General features: G+C 38.6%; 1 protein-coding gene across 4 annotated transcripts in view; it reads right to left on the bottom strand.

The window, feature by feature from the left end:
- khdrbs2 (KH domain containing, RNA binding, signal transduction associated 2) overlaps window positions 1-21,014 on the bottom strand; it is a 91,235-nt gene that overhangs the window by 19,307 nt on the left and 50,914 nt on the right. For all 4 annotated transcript variants that reach the window (XM_080868266.1, XM_080868265.1, XM_080868267.1 and 1 more), the window contains 2 exons: window positions 13,160-13,287; window positions 10,659-10,845 (listed from right to left, as the gene is read on the bottom strand). In XM_080868266.1, coding sequence (XP_080724392.1) covers window positions 10,659-10,845; window positions 13,160-13,287 — 315 coding nt within the window. The remainder of the gene's footprint in view (window positions 1-10,658; window positions 10,846-13,159; window positions 13,288-21,014) is intronic.

Here is a 21,014-nt window from a genome sequence, read left to right as displayed (position 1 = left end):
CTTTTGCCTTGTTCAAGTTCATCTGTTACCCCTGTTTAGTTGTGTCTTACTTCCTGTTTTATTTTGTTAGCTGTTGGTCTTTTCTATAGTGTCTAGTTTTACTTTAGCGTTTTCATAATTAGTTTTAGCTTAGTCTTGTTGTTGTTGTTGACGTTTCCATTCTCCCTAATTACCTCATGTGTATGTATAGCTTCAGTCTCTCATTCAGTTGTTGTCAGAGTGGCTGTTTATCTTTCCTGTTTGTCATCTCAGTATTTGTTCCCTCGTGTTTGTTCCCTTCTGTCTTCTGACTTTGAATTTTGCTGATTTTCAATTATGCTCATGGACGTCAGTAAACCACCAAATAAAGGTGTTTTTTATAGTTTATTCTAGCCTGCATTTGTCTCATTTTCCCTGCATACAAAGCAAGTGCAAAAAAGTATACCTGCAGAAAAACACAATGAAACTATCAGTCATGGACTGGCCTCCCCAGAGCCCGGACCTCAACATTACTGAAGCGGTGTGGGATCATCTTGACAGATAATGGAACATAAGGCATCTAACATCCAAAGATGAGCTTTGAACGTCCTTCAAGACCTAAAGCCTAAAGAACTTATTCCTGAAGACCACTTAAAGAAATGACCAGAAAGCCTTCATTCAGGCTGCGTTGAAGAACAAAGGTGGTGATAACAAATATTGACTTTCAAGCTCATTAGAGTTGTACAAACTCTATTCTCGCCTTATATAGTGTGTTTCAATGTGTGTTTGCACATTTCAGTAACCTGCTCCACCTATTTCCCATTTTTCTAGCAAAATGCAAATAAGTGAAGGTTAACTCAACACTTTGTATCTTACTATAATTTACAAAATCTAAGTCTTTGTGTTTGTTGCTGTGGATCCTCTAAAACCTCTAGAAGAAGCACTTGATTTAAGAGCAGTTTCTTTTAATCTGTTCACATCAAAAACAAAAATAATACAGTGAAATTTATATTGAATTAATCAATGGATGCCACCACTAAACATTACCATGCTCTGTTAACCAGCTGATTTCGTTAAAATGTCTTATATTAACAGTAGTAATGTAGCAATGAAGAACTTAATTTCACGTCAGCATACAATTTGCTAACTTTTTATAAGCAGATATAAAAAAAGATGGATATTGTGTCCAAGGTGACATATTAAGTCAGCCACATTTTTCTAATAACAACAGGGGTTACAAAAAAGAGTTGTACAGAATGAATTGAGAAAATGACCTTTGAGTTAATGGTTTCTGATGTTAGTTTGAAGTCTTATTTAATACAGCAGGACCTTTATTTTACAAATAAGACTTTTATTTAAAAAGGGAAAGTAGCAGATATAGCTTTATCCTGTGGCTACCTTGAGATTGACAGGTTTCTACTCTACAAGCATGCAGCTTCCTCCATTTCTAAGTATGATCCATCGCTTACTCATGAGCAAAATGGCAAAGACTAAAAAGCTCAACTTCAGCTTTTAAAACGGTAGTTCACAAACCGATGGTGAGATTATTGTAGCCACCTCCATCGTTTATGTGCAAACAGCAATGTTATGACTGTTCATGAGTCATGAAGGAGCAGTTTTGTTTTGGCATCTGAAGTTGTGTTTATGATGGATTATACTAGCGCTTACAATTGCACTGTGTGATGACAACCCAGAAAAGTCTATCCACTGAGGAATACAATGAGATACAGTTGCAAAGCTGCAAAAAAAGGTAGGTTACCCTTGTCGTAAGACATTTCTTTTTAACCCTTGTGTGGTGTTCGTATTTTTGTTACTCAGCCAGTGTTCATGGGTCTGGTGGACCCGCTAGAGTTTTGGCTTTCCAAATTAACACTATCAAACAATTTTATGTTAAATTACTCAACAGATGTTTACTTCATCCCAATTACAAGACATATGAACAGCAAACATGGTTAATTTTTTCCCTTTACCTTTGTTAGATCACATTTATGAATTAATGTGCTTCTCGTTTTTCTTTTATATAAAATGTTATAAATAAATCAGTTATAATCAAGTGGAGTGAGTGGAAAGACAACACATTTACACGTGAAAAAATAATTGTTTAATTTTTCTTTTGAAAAAAACTGAACACGGGTCTCACAGACCCGAACACCATACAAGGGTTAAAGCTAAACTATATCTGTATGTTTCAAATGACAGAGTTTGCAATAAAAGCATCACAGGGGATATGCAGCATTCAGTGATTCAAAACTCAAAGGAAAAAATATAAAAACGTTTACCCTTTCCTTTCTTCGAGTACTCCTGACCTTAGCATTAGTTTCATGAACAAAACATGCAGATCTGAAGAGGTGCTATGTGTAAATACTGCTCCCTCTAATTAATGAGGCTTGATTCCTCTCGTTTGACGTTCATCTGTAAAAACAATTAACACTGCTCCTTTTCAACAAGGCAGAGGACATAAATCAAATGTTAACACAAGGCTGGAGAGTTCTCACTCAGTGTAATTAGGACAGCGAGAACCTAAAGGCCCTTAGCACTGTGCTTCATTATCAATTGACAACCTGTATGTCCCCTGACAGTGACTGATCTTCATAGGGAGCAGCCTGTGAATGCCTCTCCACGTGGCAGGAATGTGGGGGGAAATGAGATTTGCAGCCTTTTGTCTCACTGAATAGATGTTGCTGTTCGCTGCTTTCTACCTGTGCAAATTCAATCAGCATGCACCTTTTGTTGTTCCGAACGCACATAAAATACAAGTTTACTTCCGAACGCTACTCTTGAAATTGTGCCATGGGAAATTTGATAGGATGATAATATTTACTACATTGAATAATTATGATGAGCTCAAACCTTGATTACTTTAGGGACATTAAGCAATCGCTCTAGGTTTAGGGATGCTCAAGAAGACAATAAATAAATACAACAGACATTTTCCACTTTGAAAATGTTTGTCTGCGTATACCCTCACAGGTAGCTTAAGTCCCTGATGATACAACTGAGGCTATAATGCATTCTACCTGAGTCTTTACCTCTACTCAATAATCCAGAGGAAATGTGTCATACATCTGTTTTAATGAACAGGAGAGTTCTGCATGAAGAATTTCCATAATTAATATAACAAATGTGAACTCAGCACTGTATCTGAACCTATTGTTATGAAGCAATTATAGCAGATGTGCATCCCACCCACAATGGTGCCCTTAGAAAACTGCCCTCCTTTAAGCAATACACAGAACCTTACAAATCTTAGACATTTTTTATGTTCATGCACTAGATGATACGGCGAGAATTTTTCCCCCCTTTTCAAAAGGGTGTCCTTTTGCTTTTTTTCCACAGTTGATAGATTAGAGTTTTTTTCTTCAAAGCCTCCCAAAGCTCTGTGTTTAATCACATTATGGCATTTCCCGCGCTGCCTCAGTATGGTTGCAGGGCTCAGGTTTAAAAAAACCGAGCAATGCGTTTCAATTTTTACCAGCAATTTGTACAATTCATGGTCTGCTGTCAGGGACGAAACACTGTATCACTCTCAGACTCCTCTCTTCTGTCATCAGCCCTGACATTAAAAGATAAGATTTGATCTAGATGGGATCTGATCTTTAACTAAGGCCATGGTCCCAGTCTATACAAAATTCCATTCATCACATCTTTAATCTTCCTCTGCTCTCCATCTGCACTTTTCACATGGAGTAACTTATACAGATTACAGTGTAATGTTTCTCTGCTGCTCTTTCTAGGGGATCAGTAAAATTCATTCCTTAATACTTCCACCAATGCCAGTAGGTAATGGCTATTAATGGTAACTTTAGCACTTCAGCAGCGACTTAAATTACAAACCTCAGTGCAACACCTACAATGACATTTCTGAGACGAGTAATTTTCTTATTAATATCTCAAAAGATGGGAAATCTAGACGATCTTCCAGGATTCAAAGCTTTAAATCCCACAATGGCAAAAACACGTAGCCAGAAAAGTGTTGGCACATCAGATCAGATACTGTAAGAGCCCAGTAGGGAGAAGAAGCTCCTGTGGTGTGACTACAATACATTTAATAATAAGAGCAATTCCAACTGTGCTTTGTGGAAAACATGAAAAAAAAAAATCAGCCTTAAAACAAAATCATCAAAAGCAGCCTACATGGTTGGGAAAACAAAAAAAAAAAGCCACATCCCACAGTACTCCAAAACCTCGATGGGGAAAAGACATTTTGTCTGGAACAATTGTAAAACAATCAAAAATACAAACTGACACTGAAGACAGTCGCTGCTCGCTGGAATTGTAGATACCTTATCACTGAAAAACAGGCTTCTTTCCCTGGATAACAGATCTGGATTTTGAGCACTTTCACATTAAAATATGGTAGAAGGGAGATTCATTTTGCAGCAGCTTCATGCAGACCGGCTGCTGATTGCTTAGATACATTATTAATAAACATGACAAATATCTATCAGACAAACTGAGAAAAGGTTAACCCAGCATTAACTGTTTATATTTCAAATTATTTTCCTCTGTTTATTAAAATGTATCAAGGTATAGATGAAAAACTGAAAGCGAAGCCTACTTAGGTTGAGTGTATTATGGGTGTTTTTTTATAATCTTACTAAAAATATAAGGAACACCAAACCTTAAAGGACCAAAATGATGGCCTAGTGATTGCAAACAGATTAAAGTTTTACTAAAGGGCTTATCGGTTTATCTGAAATGATGCAAAAAGCCCAGCGGCGCTTCACTGTAGTACACGGAGATCTGCACCAGACACACAGCAGATGTTCTGGGTGCACTTCATCTGCAATATGTTAATACATTGTCTCAAAAGTGAAAGCCTGGCTGTCATCATCTCTGGATTAGGAGCGTTTCAAATGTCAGCACGTGAAGAATCTGTTAGAAACACCGTTTAAACGTGTTCCGCGGACTCAATGTCTAGACTGACACCCCCTAAACTCGCTCCATGGCAGAGCACTGTAATCCACTTCACTTGTGAATTGTTGCCATCATTTAAAAGGGACAATAATGGTCACTGTCACTGTATTAGTTTTACGACACTGACAGCGTGACAGAGTCCATTCATCACAATAGTCTCCAGAGGAGCCCCCGTTACATGATGACCCGCAAAACAGCAGAAAGGTTTACGGGAGTTTCACCTCAAATGAAGGAGAAAACAACACTCTGTCATTCATTCGGCACACAACACACTGACTCTAAACTACACAATGCATACAGTACATATAGACATATGTATGTGCTGGTTATTAATAAGCACTGCTATGCAAATTGGTTTCTACCAGAAGCGCAGTGATATTAATAACTTGTCGTGACTGTGTGTAAAAGCAGAAGCTAAAATAAAAATTGTAAATTTCACTGCTGCAGGAAAAAAAAGATTGAGTTATCATCAAAGAGTTAGGTAACTTTTTTGGCGGATAAACCTTTGTTTACTGTATGAAGGCTTGATTTCATCCATTGGTCCATGTTTTTCTAGTTATCCAATACAGGGTTGTGAGGGGGGCTGGAGCATATGTAGATCTGTCTACCTTATAGGGCAAAATGAGGAAAGGTCTCCATGCTGTCCCAGGGCTAACACAAGAGACAACCATTTGCACTCACATCTATGACCAATTTAGATTTAAACTTAACCCCACTAATTGCATGTCTGGACTACCCAGATTCCAAACCAAGACCTTCTTGCTGGGAGGCAATGCTGCTAACCACTGCACCACTGTGCTGGCAGAGTTTTCATATTCTTTTAAAGGAGAGATTTTAAAAAATGACCAATTAATTTCTAACTCCTTCTCAGGAGATAACAACAGAGTAGGTGTGCAAGCCTCGGAGATCCCTGGCTCCTAGTGTACACGTGGAGAAGACAGCAACAGAGTAGTTGGTTTAGTACTTGTAATCCTGCCAAATCAAATATTTTAGAAAGGTGTCTCAAAAATATCCACGGTAACTTTTTGGATGCTTAGCCATAAATTAAAGTGGAAAAAAGTCCTTTTTTTGACTGGGATTACCTACCGCTGTCTACTAATATAGTGTTTGTGAGTATAAGTATATACTTGATAGAGCTGCACGTAAGAACTCGGCATCCTCCGAGCTCCCTAATGCAACGTCCATGATTTCCGGAGGCGCCAAAGTAAGAATAGGTGCAGGTAATAGTCCAGAGACTTCACAGTGATCATCCCGATGCTCCTAAAAGGGTATTTCGAATAATGATAACACATCTGAAGCAGATCCCCCACTGTGTGCTGCCTATATGACTTTTAAAAAAAGCCATTCAGCATGGTTATGTTAATGAAGGAGCACGTATCTCTGGCTTTGACTGATGATGTGAAAATTGTAGCATCACTAACTGGAATCGGTTCACAAAGAGCTTCGGTCTGGCAGGAAGGAGGAAAGAGCGCTGGTGTAAAGGATACAGCAAGGTGAGATTTGTGGGAGAAAGATAGAGAGAAAGCACTTTGTTCATAAATTATAAAGCAAACAATGATACACGATAACCGCCAGCTTCCTTGTGCTTTCCTTTGAAGTTATAAATCAATACCACCCTCGATTAGGTACAATTATAGACTTTCTCACAGTATTGCATTTATGAGACAGACTGACAGTTTGACAGAGTCCATCAATCAACAGTCTCCGGAGAAATTACACAATACTGATACACGCTATATTTTCCTAAAGACAAATACAGGGTGTAGCAACAAAATCACAGCAACTGCTGCTGATATATTGTCGTGTTTCAATAGATTGTTCTTTGCAGGCTTCTTGTAGCGAAATAACAAGAAGTCATACAGCATCATGTACACTCATTGAAGGAAGAAAATGATAATAATAAAAAAAGCCAGGACCTGCATAAAAAGTCCTTGCTGCAATCTGGAAACATGCTTAAGGAAAATTGCGTAATGTAGTAGAAAAAAATAGCAAAGCGAGATATGAGTGAAGAGAATGTTCAGGACAAACTCATCTTTCCATAATCCCCTAGTCTCTGTGCTCCCACCCTCCTTTCCAACCTCCAATTACAAAGAGAAGAAATGCCCCGCTTCTTCACTCCACAGAAATACACAGGCTCTACATCAGAACTCAATTTGGTTTGGTAATGAGACTGCGCTTGTGCATTTCCCCATGCAGACAGCCCAATCTTCAATTGCCTGCACACATGGGGGCTTTTCTTAGCAGGAAGGCTCTGAGGAAATAGGCTGGTAAAAGTGTTGCCTTTTTTCATTTGGATGAAACTTACAGCTCACCTTGTGTAGTCTTTTGAAAAATGACCTTGAGAAATTTGTGATATCTGAAGACAACATACTTTTAAACTGAAGCCTTGAAGATTTATTTCTTTTTTGGATACAGAACATGGCATTATATGAAGTGATATAAAAGATTTTACAGAACGCCGGTCAAGGCACTGATTATGCCTTGAAATGCAGCATTTTCTCTTCACAAGCTGATAGTGCGGCGACTGTATCCCCAATGCAGAGCTTCACGGGTTTCTGATAACCCACTGTACAATGTTCTCTTACATTTACAGCACAATTTACTTAACCCTGCACTGTAAAAAAAAATTGTGATATAAAAGTATTTTACTGTATATTTTACAGGTTTGTACTGTTCTTCTAGAATATCATTAAATTCACATAAATAGACTGTGATTTTACATGTCAAATGTAAATGAACGTAAAATCACTGTAAAGTAATAAAACATAATTTTCTTGTTTTTTAAATGTATCTGTCTATTAGGCCTGCCACGATTAGTCGACTAATCACGATTACGTCGACTATCAAAATCGTCGACGCGTCGTTTGAAGCTTTGTAAGATCCCAAAAGACGCAGGAATAAGTAGTAGGATTTAAGAGTGTAATAACGGACTGAAACAGAAGATGGCAGCACTGCATGTACAAGGATGCCAGCTGCCGTTAAACCCCGAAGAAGAAGAAGTAGCTCTGTCCCAGAATTCATAGCCAGCCCAGCTCAGTTTCCAACAATGGCGGCAGCTAGTTAGTTTTAATATTACACTTATTATTCTTTCTGGGTCACAAAATAAACGTTTAACATATTTTCAGGCGAGAACGTAGCTGTGTAAACCTCAAATATCTTCTCAGTTTATCAAGACACCACATATTTTCAAAAGCGCTCCGACGTTTTCCGAGATGTCTGTTACCCACTAGCTCGATAGCTAGCCGGGGGCAAGGCTCACTAGAGCCCGTGAGAACACCCACCGCCGTCTTTCGCTACACAGGTTAAACATATATAAGTCACTTAGATAACTTAACAATGTTATTGTTTGGCCTTTTTTTAGTATTTTATTTGTTCCTGAGTAAGTCAGTTTGTCTGAGATTAAAGTTATAGTTTTCACACAGCTGAATAAACGTCACCAGGCAACTGATCATCAGAAGTGTGAGATGCTCGAGAATATACTCCGGTGTGCTGTTTTTCTTTTAGATAGCAAGGAGCAGATGGCTGAGTTTATTAAACTTCACCTAAACAATCTGCAAATTTCATTAAAATTTAATAAACTATCATCTTGTCTTTATTTTTAGTTAGCACTTACCTTAAACACTTAAAGCTGTAAGCTAATGATAGTTATATAAGAGCAGATGTATGCTGTACGTCTAATGGATGCATGATCTGATTAGTTGACTAATGCAAAAGTAATCGGTGACTAGTCAACTATCAAAATAATCGTTTGTGGCAGCCCTACTGTCTATACATATGCATATTTTGATTGTTAAAATACATTCACAAATGCATCATAATTTCACAAATATTTGTCCGTTATTTGAAAGATTGAACTGTTAAATCCAAATGTAATGCTATGGAAAAATATATAAAATGATTCGTATAAACTTTTTTTACAATGATTATCATTATTGTTAGTTAGGGTGATCGTGGCTCAAGAGTTGGCAGTTCGCCTTGTAATCAGAAGGTTGCCGGTTTGGGTCCCGGCTCGGACACTCTCGGTCGTTGTGTCCTTGGGCAAGACACTTCACCTACCACCTAATGGTGATACCCTGAGGGGAATTATAAAGTGGAATTGTAAAGCGCTTTGAGGGTTTTATAAAGTGCTATATGAATGCAATCCATTGTTATTTAAACCAACTGTTAACTGTATATTTCTGTACATTTAAATATTATTATTCATATTGCCACATTCATTGACCTTTTTTATAGGTAGTTTCATTGTTTAATCACATTAAATAGTTCCCAATTTAATGTTTAAAAGCACTTGAAAAAGGCAAAATCCCATGTAAAATTAGGGCAACAAACTATATTGCCATTACTGAAAATAACCGTATTTTCATGGGAAAGTTATTTTCTGGTATTATTTTGTCATCCCAGCTGCCGGAATATTACTGTTTTTTTAGGATTTTTTTTTTTTACGGTGTGCAAAGCCTGAACCGTTAAATAATTGTCAGAAAATTAGAATTTTTTAAAAAGTGGAGTGTTTATTGGACCTTAGGGCAAATAAAAAAAAATAATTTAGTGTTTTATTTGTATCATGTTTGCTATAATTATTGCATTAAATGTGCTGGTTTTGCTTGTTCAGGGTTTTTCGGGGCAAAAACAGCCAAATATCACACTGCTGATGCACAAAAACTCACGTGTCTAATATGACACAGGGTTAAGGAGACAAAGAGAGTTCCCATAGCTCACATGAATGTTTTTTTAATTAAACTCCAAACCAATAACACCAGTAATTATTTTCAAATAGCCTGTGTTTTAAACAGTATGTAAGCTGGTCTGTTTGCTAATCATTTCTCAGATTCCAGGTCAGATTCCTCACCTGCATGGATGTACATGGAAACTTGGGATACTACACTACCTAAACTGGGCTGTTCCTCAAACAGTCTGTAGTTAGCATAAATGTATGTGCAAGTGGTGCAAAAATACTTATCTAATACAGTGGCTCTCAAAGAGGGCCGATAACGCTTTCAGAATTCTTTTTTTGAAAAATATCTCATAACAAATAAATAAATAAATAAATACATCAAATTAAAAACAGGGTAAGGAATAAACACACAAATTACCATATTAAAAAGCTGTGCACAGCAGTCAAAAATAGTGTCTGGGTACGAGGATGAAGGTTTGTCACTATAAACAGAGCTTAAAGCTGAGACATATCAAACCTCAGCACAGTCTATGATGGCTTAACCCGAGCCAGCCAAAAATAAATCAGGCTACACAGTTAAAGATACTCGATTTAAGGCTTTTTTTTGGGTCAGGTCAAAGCATGACTTGCCTGTGTGGCAGAACTGAGGCAACGGTGAAAAACAAGCAATATGTCTTCAGGTTCTTGCCTCCTTTTCTTTGAAAACTTTGATTACAGGTTAATCTTACTTTGAACACAAAAAACAAACAAACATTTTATTAAGTTAGTGTGACAAATGATCATTAGTTATCATAAGTTTGGAAAATATGTTGTGCTTTTAAACGAGATAAAGGGAAACCGATCACTGCCTGCAACTATGTCGAACTCAATGATCCAAAACCATCATTATACGCTTCTGCAAGTTTTTAACATTTAAAATAGGCAAATATACAATGTAATACTTGCTTGTCCTACTTTTTAAAGATGTCCCAGAATGCCCTACCTTTCCATGTAAAGCACGAATCATCCAGATTACATGAAAGGGAAGTAAATCAAGTCTGATTTACACACACTTCAAGTAAAATTACTATCAGCTATACTTTTCAGTGTGTGCAAAGAGGATTGGACTTACATAGTCGTCATATGATTCATGTGTGACTGCTAACAGCGGGGGCCTGTATCCGACACTTGCTGCTGCTGCCCCTCTGGCTCTCGGGACTTGTACCTCCCTCGTCAAAACTGTCGTGGGAAGTTTGCTGTGTGCTGCCGTCGCTGTCCCCCGAGGTGTTGCCGCGCTCCTTCCCGCGCCTCTGTGGCCCCTGGTAAAGCAAAAAAAGCAAACAAACATGGCCTCAACATTGCCCTAAGAACCTTGCTGTGCAACACTCATAAATAAGCCACAGTAAATTAAGTGGGAAAGTGGAATTAAGAAGAAAAAAAACCCCTCAAACTATATTTAAATCCTTTTTAGTGCTGCATACGTCCACGCTGCCACAGCTGGTGGTTGCCTTACACTGTGCTCAGGTGAAACATAAGATAAACACAGCACTGGGGTAGATCTTGTTATGATCAGAAGGGTGACGAGTGTCACTTTGTGTTTTGTCTGCTCTGCAAACATGCCTGTGGGATGCAACATGGTTATTTCAAAAATGTGACAGAGCGATGTCATGTCTCCGTTTGCACGATAACACATCTGCCTGAAACCGCTGATTAATGTCAGGCTGCAGGCGGACAGGTATAGTTTTCAAATACAGCAAGTTGTTACTTGACATGCACCGGTGGAGAGCAAGGGCCAAAGGGCTGGGGCAGACATGAGGAATTTAAGGTAGGTTGTTTCTTTATATAAAAGTCTGACTATCCAGCAGCTCGACTTCATGCTCGGTGTAGGGACTGCAGGGAGGATTTAACATTGCAAAGATGCCTATTTTCTGCTAACTTACATTTTTACAGCATGATACAGCTAGGGTATGGCAATTTGTCTTCCTCCAGCTTATTCTTCACTAGCTGGCAACCTATTGTGATCCAAAAATACAGACACTCAAATGGGAATTATTGGTGCATATTTTTAATGGAGATTTACAAAAATCGCTTATCATTGCAGCATAAGGGGAAAATCTGGAAAAGAAAGTGGTGGTACTGGTGGTGAATTGGGAGCGTCCCAATGTTGCTGGTGGATTTTGCTCATATGGATGTGCTGCCAGAAATAGGCCAGGCTTTCATGGCACACTCTACCTGGTTATTCCAGAGGGACTTTCATAGCTCACATAGATTAAGGTCAGTTTGCTCAACAATTAGATAAATAAATAATTCAAAAGGAGACTTATAGAGGGATGCGTGAACGTCTGATCCAATGAAATGCTCTGTAGCATTTATTGTTTCTGCATAGGCTGGCCTACAGGAGCTACGCGGAAAACAATTCACATTTTAAATTTAAAAAAAATGAAAAGAAACCATTAAAAAATATTAAATACAATATGATTAGGAATACTCACAACTGGTTTGCATAAAATACAGAAACATGTACAGGTGAACCAATTAATGTCAAAATTCACCATGAAGGTGGGTGCCTCATTGTTATTTTTTAACACATTTATTTTGTCATTCAGAGCAGGTTAGGTGCTAGGCTCTGTATTACCTGCAAATGCATAAAATTACACATTTTTATTGCATTGACTATTAGACATGAGAGATCTTGTTTTTCTTAAACCAGCCTTAAACCATGACATAGCCCCTGTCATGTTTTACAGAAGAATATAGACTATAGATATGGAATATGGAGTACCAAAAGACCTTTTTGCTGCTGATTTTAAAATCAGTTGTTGTGTAATTTTTCATACCTCAGCCTTTTCTTCCTGTTTCCCTTGTTTAAGAATGGCTTTTTGACAGCTGTGCTTCCATGGTGATGATTTCTAATGAGGTTGGGCGAACAGTAGACGCATATTTCAGGTCCTGTATTCCATCTTTGCTGGATTTTTTGCTATTTCTTAAAGACATGACTTTGAGATACTGTTGCTGTAGATATACCAAGTTTTTAGCAACAAGCTCTTTAGGAATCACTTTGTTGGTGCAAAAATACTATTTTATGCCATTCATGGTAAATTCAAGTATTTTCGGATACTTCAGCTAAAGAAGTTTTAGCAGCAGCCAAGAAGTTACAAAGTAAAAAGTGCCTGAAGCAATTTAGAATTGTTTCTTGTGTAAACATGAGACTGGTTTGGGTGATTTTTTTATGCTTGAATGCTCCATAGGTCAGTATTAAGTGGCCTAACAAACAAGTGGTCAAGTACAAAGTCTGCGCTTAAAAACTGGTAATAAACCAGCCAGTGTCCAAAGGAAAAACTCGGAAAGACCTTCAAACATAAAAGTATAGTTTAAGAAGACTTAAAAAAATGCAGTTCAGAATATAAAGAAATGAAATGTGAGTTTGGCTTTTGCACAGATGTAAGCAAGTGAATTCATAAAAGAGTAGAAATAAAATGAAATGGTTTTAAATATCACACAAGAAACACACCAGTAAAAATGATAAAACACCAAAAATAAAAAATAATTTAAATAAACTAATAATTAGGATGAGAAGTGTCTGTATAAATATTATGTATTTATGTGTGCTTGTGAGTGTAATTAAAACTTTACCTTGTGGTTATTGCGGTTGTTGGTCGTAGACACCTCCCTTGAACACTCCTCCCTCTGCTTGATTCGTCAGAGCCGTTCAACAGGGATAACTCCCGGAGTTGTTCCTGCCTGATCTCGTCATTGTAATCCTGTGGAAACAAAATGCAGCACGTCTCGTAAGAAAACAAAACAGACAAGGTCATTTGTCTTCTGACTGCAACAGATGCTTGCAACAGCAGCAAATGTCATCAAATTAAAATTATCTCGACACCCAAGGGGAGCTTGTGGCTTTGCTGAGCGGTGACTAGCCAGTGAAGAATCTTTTGGTTATGGTTTGACTCAAAACGCAGAGGAAAGATTAGTGGTGGAGAAAAAGGCAATAAATATTTCTCAAATGAGCCGCGGGTTTGTTGGGGAAAGAAGAAAAACTATTTTCCTGTTTAGGTTTCGAAGACTAGTGTTAACTTCCCAGATGGCCTTTAAAAAGAAAAGGTGTCTAACCAAAAAATTTAGGGCAAAATTTATCTTGATGTTGGATGAGGAGAACAGAAACGGGAAATTAAATCAGACAAATATTTTTCTCACTTTAATGCAATACAAAAATAGCCCTTGATTTGTCTGCACACAGACTGTAATTGACACTTTCAACAACTTTGCGTGGAATATCGCTATCTTGCGATTCTGAACCATTTTTCTCAGCCCGCTATCAACATGATATGGATCGCGACACAGCAGATAAGGGAGTGGACAAAACAGCCTTCATTATCTTGTCACTGGTGACAGATAAACAAGTGTGGGGGTTTTTTTTTTTTACGAAACACTTAAACCGAGTCCACGGGATTCAATACCATGGGCGAAATGTTTCTATAATGACACCAAGGCAGCAACAGATTTCTTTGGCTGTCACTGCTTATGACAGCACATTACGACCGCATGATCTGGTGTCACAGACTAAAAGGAGAGCCCCAAGAAAAATACGTCCTCTCGAACAAACATAAAAACCCAATATATGTTACTATGAGCAGCAATTTCAACTTTTACTCATGAAAGAGCCAATTTGTGGTGTCCATTGTATGTGCACATTTGTCACACTTCACATTCCAACAAATTTTAATATTAGACACTGATAACCCGAATAAAAACAAAATCTACGTTTTAAATCATGATTTTATTTATTAAGGGGGGAAACAGATGTTCAAATTTATGTGGCCCTGTGTAAAAAGGAAATTGCATCCCTTCCCTTCTCCTTGATAAAGAGAAGGGAAGGGATGCAATTTGTCTGACAAAGTGAAGTAGGCTTAAAGTCCTCAAAAAGCAACACATCATGTCATGATTTAAAAAACCCTTAAGAACAGGCTTAGAAACAAATGCATTGACATCTATCAGTCCGTAAAAGGTTACAATCCTTTTCTAAGGGTTTGGGACTCAAGTGAACAATGGTGAGAACAATTATCCACAGATGGAGAAAACAGTGGTGAACCTTCCTAGGATTGGTGGGTCTGCCAAAAATACTCCAAGAGCGCTTCAATGACTCATCCAGGAGGTCACAAAAGAGCAGGGAAAAGCATCTAAAGAGCTGCAGGCCTCTTTTCCTCAACAATAAGAAACTGACTGGGCATAAATGGCATCTATGGGAGAGTTCTAAGGAGAAAACCACTGCTGACCAAAAAGAACACAAAGGCTCACATTTGCCAAAAAACATCTTGATGTTCCCCAAGACGTGAAAATGTTCTGTGTACTGATGAGATAAAAGCTGAATTTCTTTGGGAGGTTTTAGACCCGTTACATCTGCTGCAAAACTAACAGAGTTTTTCATAAAAAACTCTGTGGTAGTGTGATGGTAGTGTCTGGGGCTGCTTTGCTGCTTGGTGATGGAACCATGAATTCTGCTCTCTACTCCTGAAGGAGAATGTCCGTCTACCAGTTTGTACCTGAAGCTCAAGCTCACTTGGGTTATGCAGCTGGACAATGAACCAAAAAATTTCAAAAACAAAACCAGAATTAAGTTTTTTTGAGTGGCCTAGACAAATTTCAGACTCAAATCACATTGAGATGCTCTGGTATGACCGTAAACAGGCTCCTAATGTTGGAAAGCCCTAAATGTGGCTGAATTAAAGCAATTTGGCAAAGAAGAGTGGGCCAAAATTCCTCCACAATAATGTGACTCATTGCCAGTTATCACATGCTTGATTACAGTTTTTGCTGCCAAGGGTGGCATCAGCAGTTATTATGTTTAGGGGACAATCAATGCAAGTTATCATTTACAACAATGTTAAATAAATATAAAAATGGTTTAAAAATGCAATTTTTTATTTCTATTTTCAAAGTCATCTGTTTTTTTTGTCATGGGCGGGTGGACAAAGGAGCCAGAGGCACAGGTTCAATACCCCTGACGTGGAGTTTAGTCCTTTCCTACCTACAGGCCAGGCTTATGGATCACATCACATTTAGTCATGAGGATATTACAAGACATCCTTTACCCACTCTGTGATTTGCATAGTTAGGACTGAATGTAATCAGATCTTCAACAAAAGCTTATTATTAGATTAAACTAATTCTGTGTGAACACAAAAAAATCTGAACTCATTAACTGTCTAAATGTGTGAAATGTAACCCTTTTTGCAGACTTGTTATCAGTCGTCAGTTTTAGCAGACAAATCTGCAATCACGCTCTTCTTTAATTTATTCATAATTTTCCTCAGGATCAAATTTTTCAGCCACATATTGTCGAAGGATTTGCAGCACACACTGTTCATTTTTCAAACCATAGAAAGAATATCTAAAAACAAGAGGTTAGTGTCTCTCTACTTAAATTGTCTTCTCCTTCTTTACATGTCTGACCTTCACTGTTTCTTAAGAAGTTAATGGAGCATGATTTTGAGGTGGAAAAAAAGAGAAATTTTTATCATTGTTATAGTGAGCAACCTTGATTCGGTGAATGTGAACACATTCGATACTGTTGCAGCAAAACTGAGCATTCATTAAACTGCAGCATGTCAGACATGTCTTCATTTACAGTAACAGGCTGTGTGTCATGCACAGGCCATATGATGAACAGATTATAAAGACTGAAAACACTGACACCAACATACCGTGAAAGAAGAAAATGAAACCATGGTGGTGGACATGTGACAGACTGTGCACGTTCTTATAATGAACAAATAAGGCCTACAGCATTCTGTTTAATTCAAGGAGACTGGCAGAGCTCTTAATAAGAAATCTGGCAGCTCATTCAAAGCTCAACAAACCTGCCAGAGCTTGTGAAAGTAGACTGTTGACAAAGGTGTTAACATGAGTATACAGAGATAAAGCCCAAGCTGAGGCTTCTCGAGCCAGATTGTTTGCACACTGTGATTAATTCTGACCATGCATGACCTTGTACACATGCAATGCCCTTCACAGAGCTTAAGTTAGACTTAAAGAGGTCAACACATGAAGTGCAGTGTTACCAATCATTGTGATGTTTGCGTCTGCCAGCTATTTGTCTCTGTGGCCAGAAAATAACAAGTCAAATTAATTTGGCATTCTTCAATCATCAGCTTTATTATAAGTGACGCTGTCATGTCAGATCACCTTTGACACCTGCGGCAGTATTGAACAAGGTAAATACATTTATCCAACAAAAACATCATATTAAAAGACATGAACAAACCAAAGAAAATGGATCAGTCTTAGCTTTTGAATAAATCGTGTGACATTTGTTGGATTACAGTGATTATATAAGATTGTTTTGTTTCCCAACATAATGCATTTAAGGGGTAGAGTCGTGCTATTAGTGCTATTATTGTGTTTGAAGAATCAAAAAGCTGTGTACTCAGAGACTCACTGGATTCGTAGAAATGTCTGGCAGTGTGAATGTATGTATTTGAATTTGAAGGTGTTAACAAAATCTATGTTTAAATGTGGGTGCTATGCATCAGGTAAACTATGCCAGTACCAGGCTGGACCCTCAGAACTGCCTTCATTCTTTGTGGTATAGATTCAAAACGGTGCTAGAAACGTTCCTCTGATGTTGGTTCATCTTGACGTGATAAAAACATGCAGATTTATCAGCTCCACATTCATGATGTGAATCTTCTGTTCCACCACATCCCAAACGTGCTTTGTTGAACTGAGATCTGGTGACTGTGGAAGCCATTTGAGTACAGTGAACTCCCTGAGATGTTTAAGAAACCAGTTTGAGATTATTTAAGCTTTGTGACATGGTGTGTTAACCTGCTGGAAGCAACTTGACTTAGTGTTAAGAAATATATTCTAAAACACTTCTTCAGTAAAGACTCAGAGAAGAGAAACACACAGAACTTCTTGCTAGCAAGGGCAGTCTCCAGAACTGAGACTCGCGCTGAGAAACTGCCCCGGTCTTTATTTATACTTCAGTGAGCGTTTGTTCCTTACATTGGAATGTGGAGGTGTACGTGTGTGTGACCCCATAAACGACTTCCCTTAACCTGCTGGTCTGGAAAATCCAACAGTTCATCTATATGTAAAGAAGGCACTTAGACTAAAACTGACATAGCTACGTTAATCCTACCGTAAAACAATAAGACAAGGTACGACCTCTCCCATGCTCCTAGGATGTGGGGGTGAACACCCTGGAATGTTACAGACCTCCTAGGATGAGACATTCTTTCAATATGCCACCAACTATATACTTCTACACACAAATGATTACATGCAGTATTCTACCATATGCAAACTTATATCATTAAAAGATTATACTGACTACTAAGTACAATTTTCCTATTAACACTTAGTTATACTAAGACTCAGAAGATGGGTGCACTGTGGTCATAAGGGCATGGACATAGTCAGGTATGGTGTGGCATTTGAATTATATTCAGGTGGTACTGAGGAGCCCAAAGTGCGCCAGTGAATTATCCCTCCCATATATCCTCGAGTATAATCTGAACTGTTGATACAGGGCAGGATGGATCATGTTGTTTGCACAAAATTCTGACCTCACCATCCAAATGCTGCAGCAGAAATTGAGACTCATTAAACCAGGCAATATTTTGACTGGTTTGATAAACAACCATGTCACATTCAAAGTCACCTTTCTTCCCCATTCCGATGCTCAGTTTGAAAGTCGGCAGCTTGTCTTGCCAATGTTCACATGACTAAATGCTTTGACTTGTTCCCATGTTACTGGCTGGTTAGACACTTGCATTACCAAGCGGCTGAAAGGTGTATCTAACAAAGAGTGGGGAATAGACTGCCTCAGGAAAAGTGCTCAGACATATCTTGTCCTCTGTACTAGATAAAAGACTTCATATTTTTTGCACACCAGTTGTATATAATACAATGATAAGCTCTATTAAAGAATCAAATTCTAACTAATGCATCTTTTTTTTAAAGTTCTTTCACATTACAAGTTCTTTCAAAGTTAGCTCAACACAAACAGCACCACAGAAAATTAGCTGTGCACAGTCTGGCTCTATTATGGAGATAATAATGCAGAATATTTAACTCTGCATCCCTGACCAATTTTTTAGGTGGTCTCTAAGCTTCCTCACCCAGGACGTCTGGGCCAAATAATTAGGATAGTGCAGTATGAGTAAACCCAAGCACACCTGGGTCAGTTTTTACACCAGTTTTAATTTTGTTTGACTTTATGGAAAAACAAATAAGCAGTGTATATCTCATTAAAGTATCTGTGTCACCGGCTATCTGCCAAAATGCTTCCATTGCAGTTTGGCCCAAGATGAAGGCCTCACAAGCGTCTGTCTTTACAGTAACGCACTGATTAGGCTTTTCTTTTCTTTTTAGATGCATAAATTGTGAGCTAACAGGACTGATTTCTGATTTGCAATTCTGCTTCATTGTAAGTCCTGGTAAGCTTTCTGTATCAGCTTCTGACAAAATTCAGATCTAGTTGTATGTGCTCTGTTTCTGATGGCCAACAAATGATCAACTGATGCTAATGTCTAATTAAAAGTGACCATAGCACGCATGTGGCATTGTGGTAGACAGCTACGCATCTCTGTGACTCTGCCTGCTGCATCATGTTGGTTTATGAAGCATAATCCAGCAAAATGCCAGCGGGAGTCAGTGGTAGGTTTCCACGGGGGAGCTCTGATTCAAATCGAGCATGTTTGTGGCAGGATGATCAACTTCTGTATGAGCTACACTCTACATTTCCTATTGAGCTGAAAAGAAACCTCTGTTTTGAACATATTAAAAGAGTAGCTGAATATAATTAGGCTCTTACAAAATAGTCAGTGTCAAGTATAAAACAGTATGGAACCTGACCCCTGCAATAAACTGCAGTTCCTCAAATGGCCACTTGAGGCCAGCTCCAACAGAGAGTCAATCAGAGCAGAAAGAAGAAGGGTGCGAAAAACAAGTTTGATCTTTCTTTACAGTAATTTGACATTCAGCATGGGTCCCTATGTAGTTAATTATACTAACAACCAATCCAAGAAACCTGTGATGCAAGTTTTGGTTAATGTGTCACCTGGTGCCACATCGTAATATTTTACTGCTAATAGATTTTATTATTTTATAGTTTTCATGTTTTTATTTTGGTATGATATTTGTATGTTTTCTGAAACTTTTTGGGGGGTTGTCTAACGTCCTTCCAGCATCTACCAAATGAATGCAATGAGGCACACTTGCCCTGTCAACCATGTTTAAAAATGGAGACAAGAGAGCGCCACAACAAAGCAAGGAAAAAAAGATGGGCAAAGGCACCCAGGGCTGGGAGGCCATGGAGTTGTTTTCTTGGGATGAATGCCTGGCACAGAGAAGGAGTGAGCTCTGGCAATAGCAGGAGACTCGGCAAAGAGAGACCAAAGAGACAAGTGAAGATGAGAAGGACCGAGTAAACTTCTGCTATACTGCTGGGAGTGTGCTCTTGAGAGACTGTTGTGGCTTTGGGGTTTTTCTTTTTTTCCCCCATTTTTCAGCTGCCAAGTTTCTTAGGAGATGGATATTTTAGGGCTTTTTTTAAAAAAAGGAAAAAAAATTAAAGGAACATTTTGAAAACACATCAGATCTCAATGGGAAAAAACATGCTGGGTGCTATAATGATATGGGGTGGGATGTGTTAGAAACAGAAGGATGCTGCATCATTTGATAGAAATATGATGTATTAACCTATAGAAGGAAATTTCATTGCAGCAACTCAAAATAATACTCAGTAGTTTGTGTGCCCCCCCCCCCACGTGCTTGTATAGATGCCTGACAAAGCGTGGGCATGTTCCTGATGATGTGGTCCTTTGATCTTCTACCAGATCTGGACCACAGCATCACTGAGCTTCCAGATAGTCTGATGCACAACCTGGCAATGTTGGTTGGACGGAAACATAATGTTCCAGATTTGTACTATTGGATTCATGTTAGGCAGGCACAATCAATGGTATAATTCCTTCATTCTCCAGGAACTGCCTGGATACTCTGGCATTAGGAGGAACCCAGCAACTATAGCACCAGCATATGGTCTGACAATAGGTCCCTGACAACAGTCAGGGTGCCGTTGCCTAGCCTGTAGCGGTCTGTGGATCGCTCCATGGATGTGCCTCCCCAGACCATCACTGATCCACAAAAAACTGGGCATGCTGAACAATGACAACATAAAGTTTTCCATTGCTTCTCCAGGCCCTTTCATGACTCTCACATGTGCACAAGGTGAATCTGATCTCATCTGTGAAAAGCACAGGGCACCAGTGGTGGACCTGCCAATTCTGGTATTTTATGGCAAAGGCCAATCTGCTCCCATAGTATTGAGCAGTGAGCACAGAGCTCATTAGACGACGTCTGGGCCTCTGGCCTCCCTCATGAAAGTTGCTTGTGTTTGTTTGGTTAGAGGCATTCATACCAGTGGCCTGCTAGAGTTCATTTTGTAGTGCTCTGGCACTGTGCATCCTGTTCTACTATA

Source organism: Rhamphochromis sp. 'chilingali' (genome assembly GCF_963969265.1).
Source record: "Rhamphochromis sp. 'chilingali' genome assembly, chromosome: 20".
Lineage (NCBI taxonomy): Eukaryota > Metazoa > Chordata > Actinopteri > Cichliformes > Cichlidae > Rhamphochromis > Rhamphochromis sp. 'chilingali'.
This window is presented reverse-complemented; position numbering and strand designations above follow the sequence as displayed.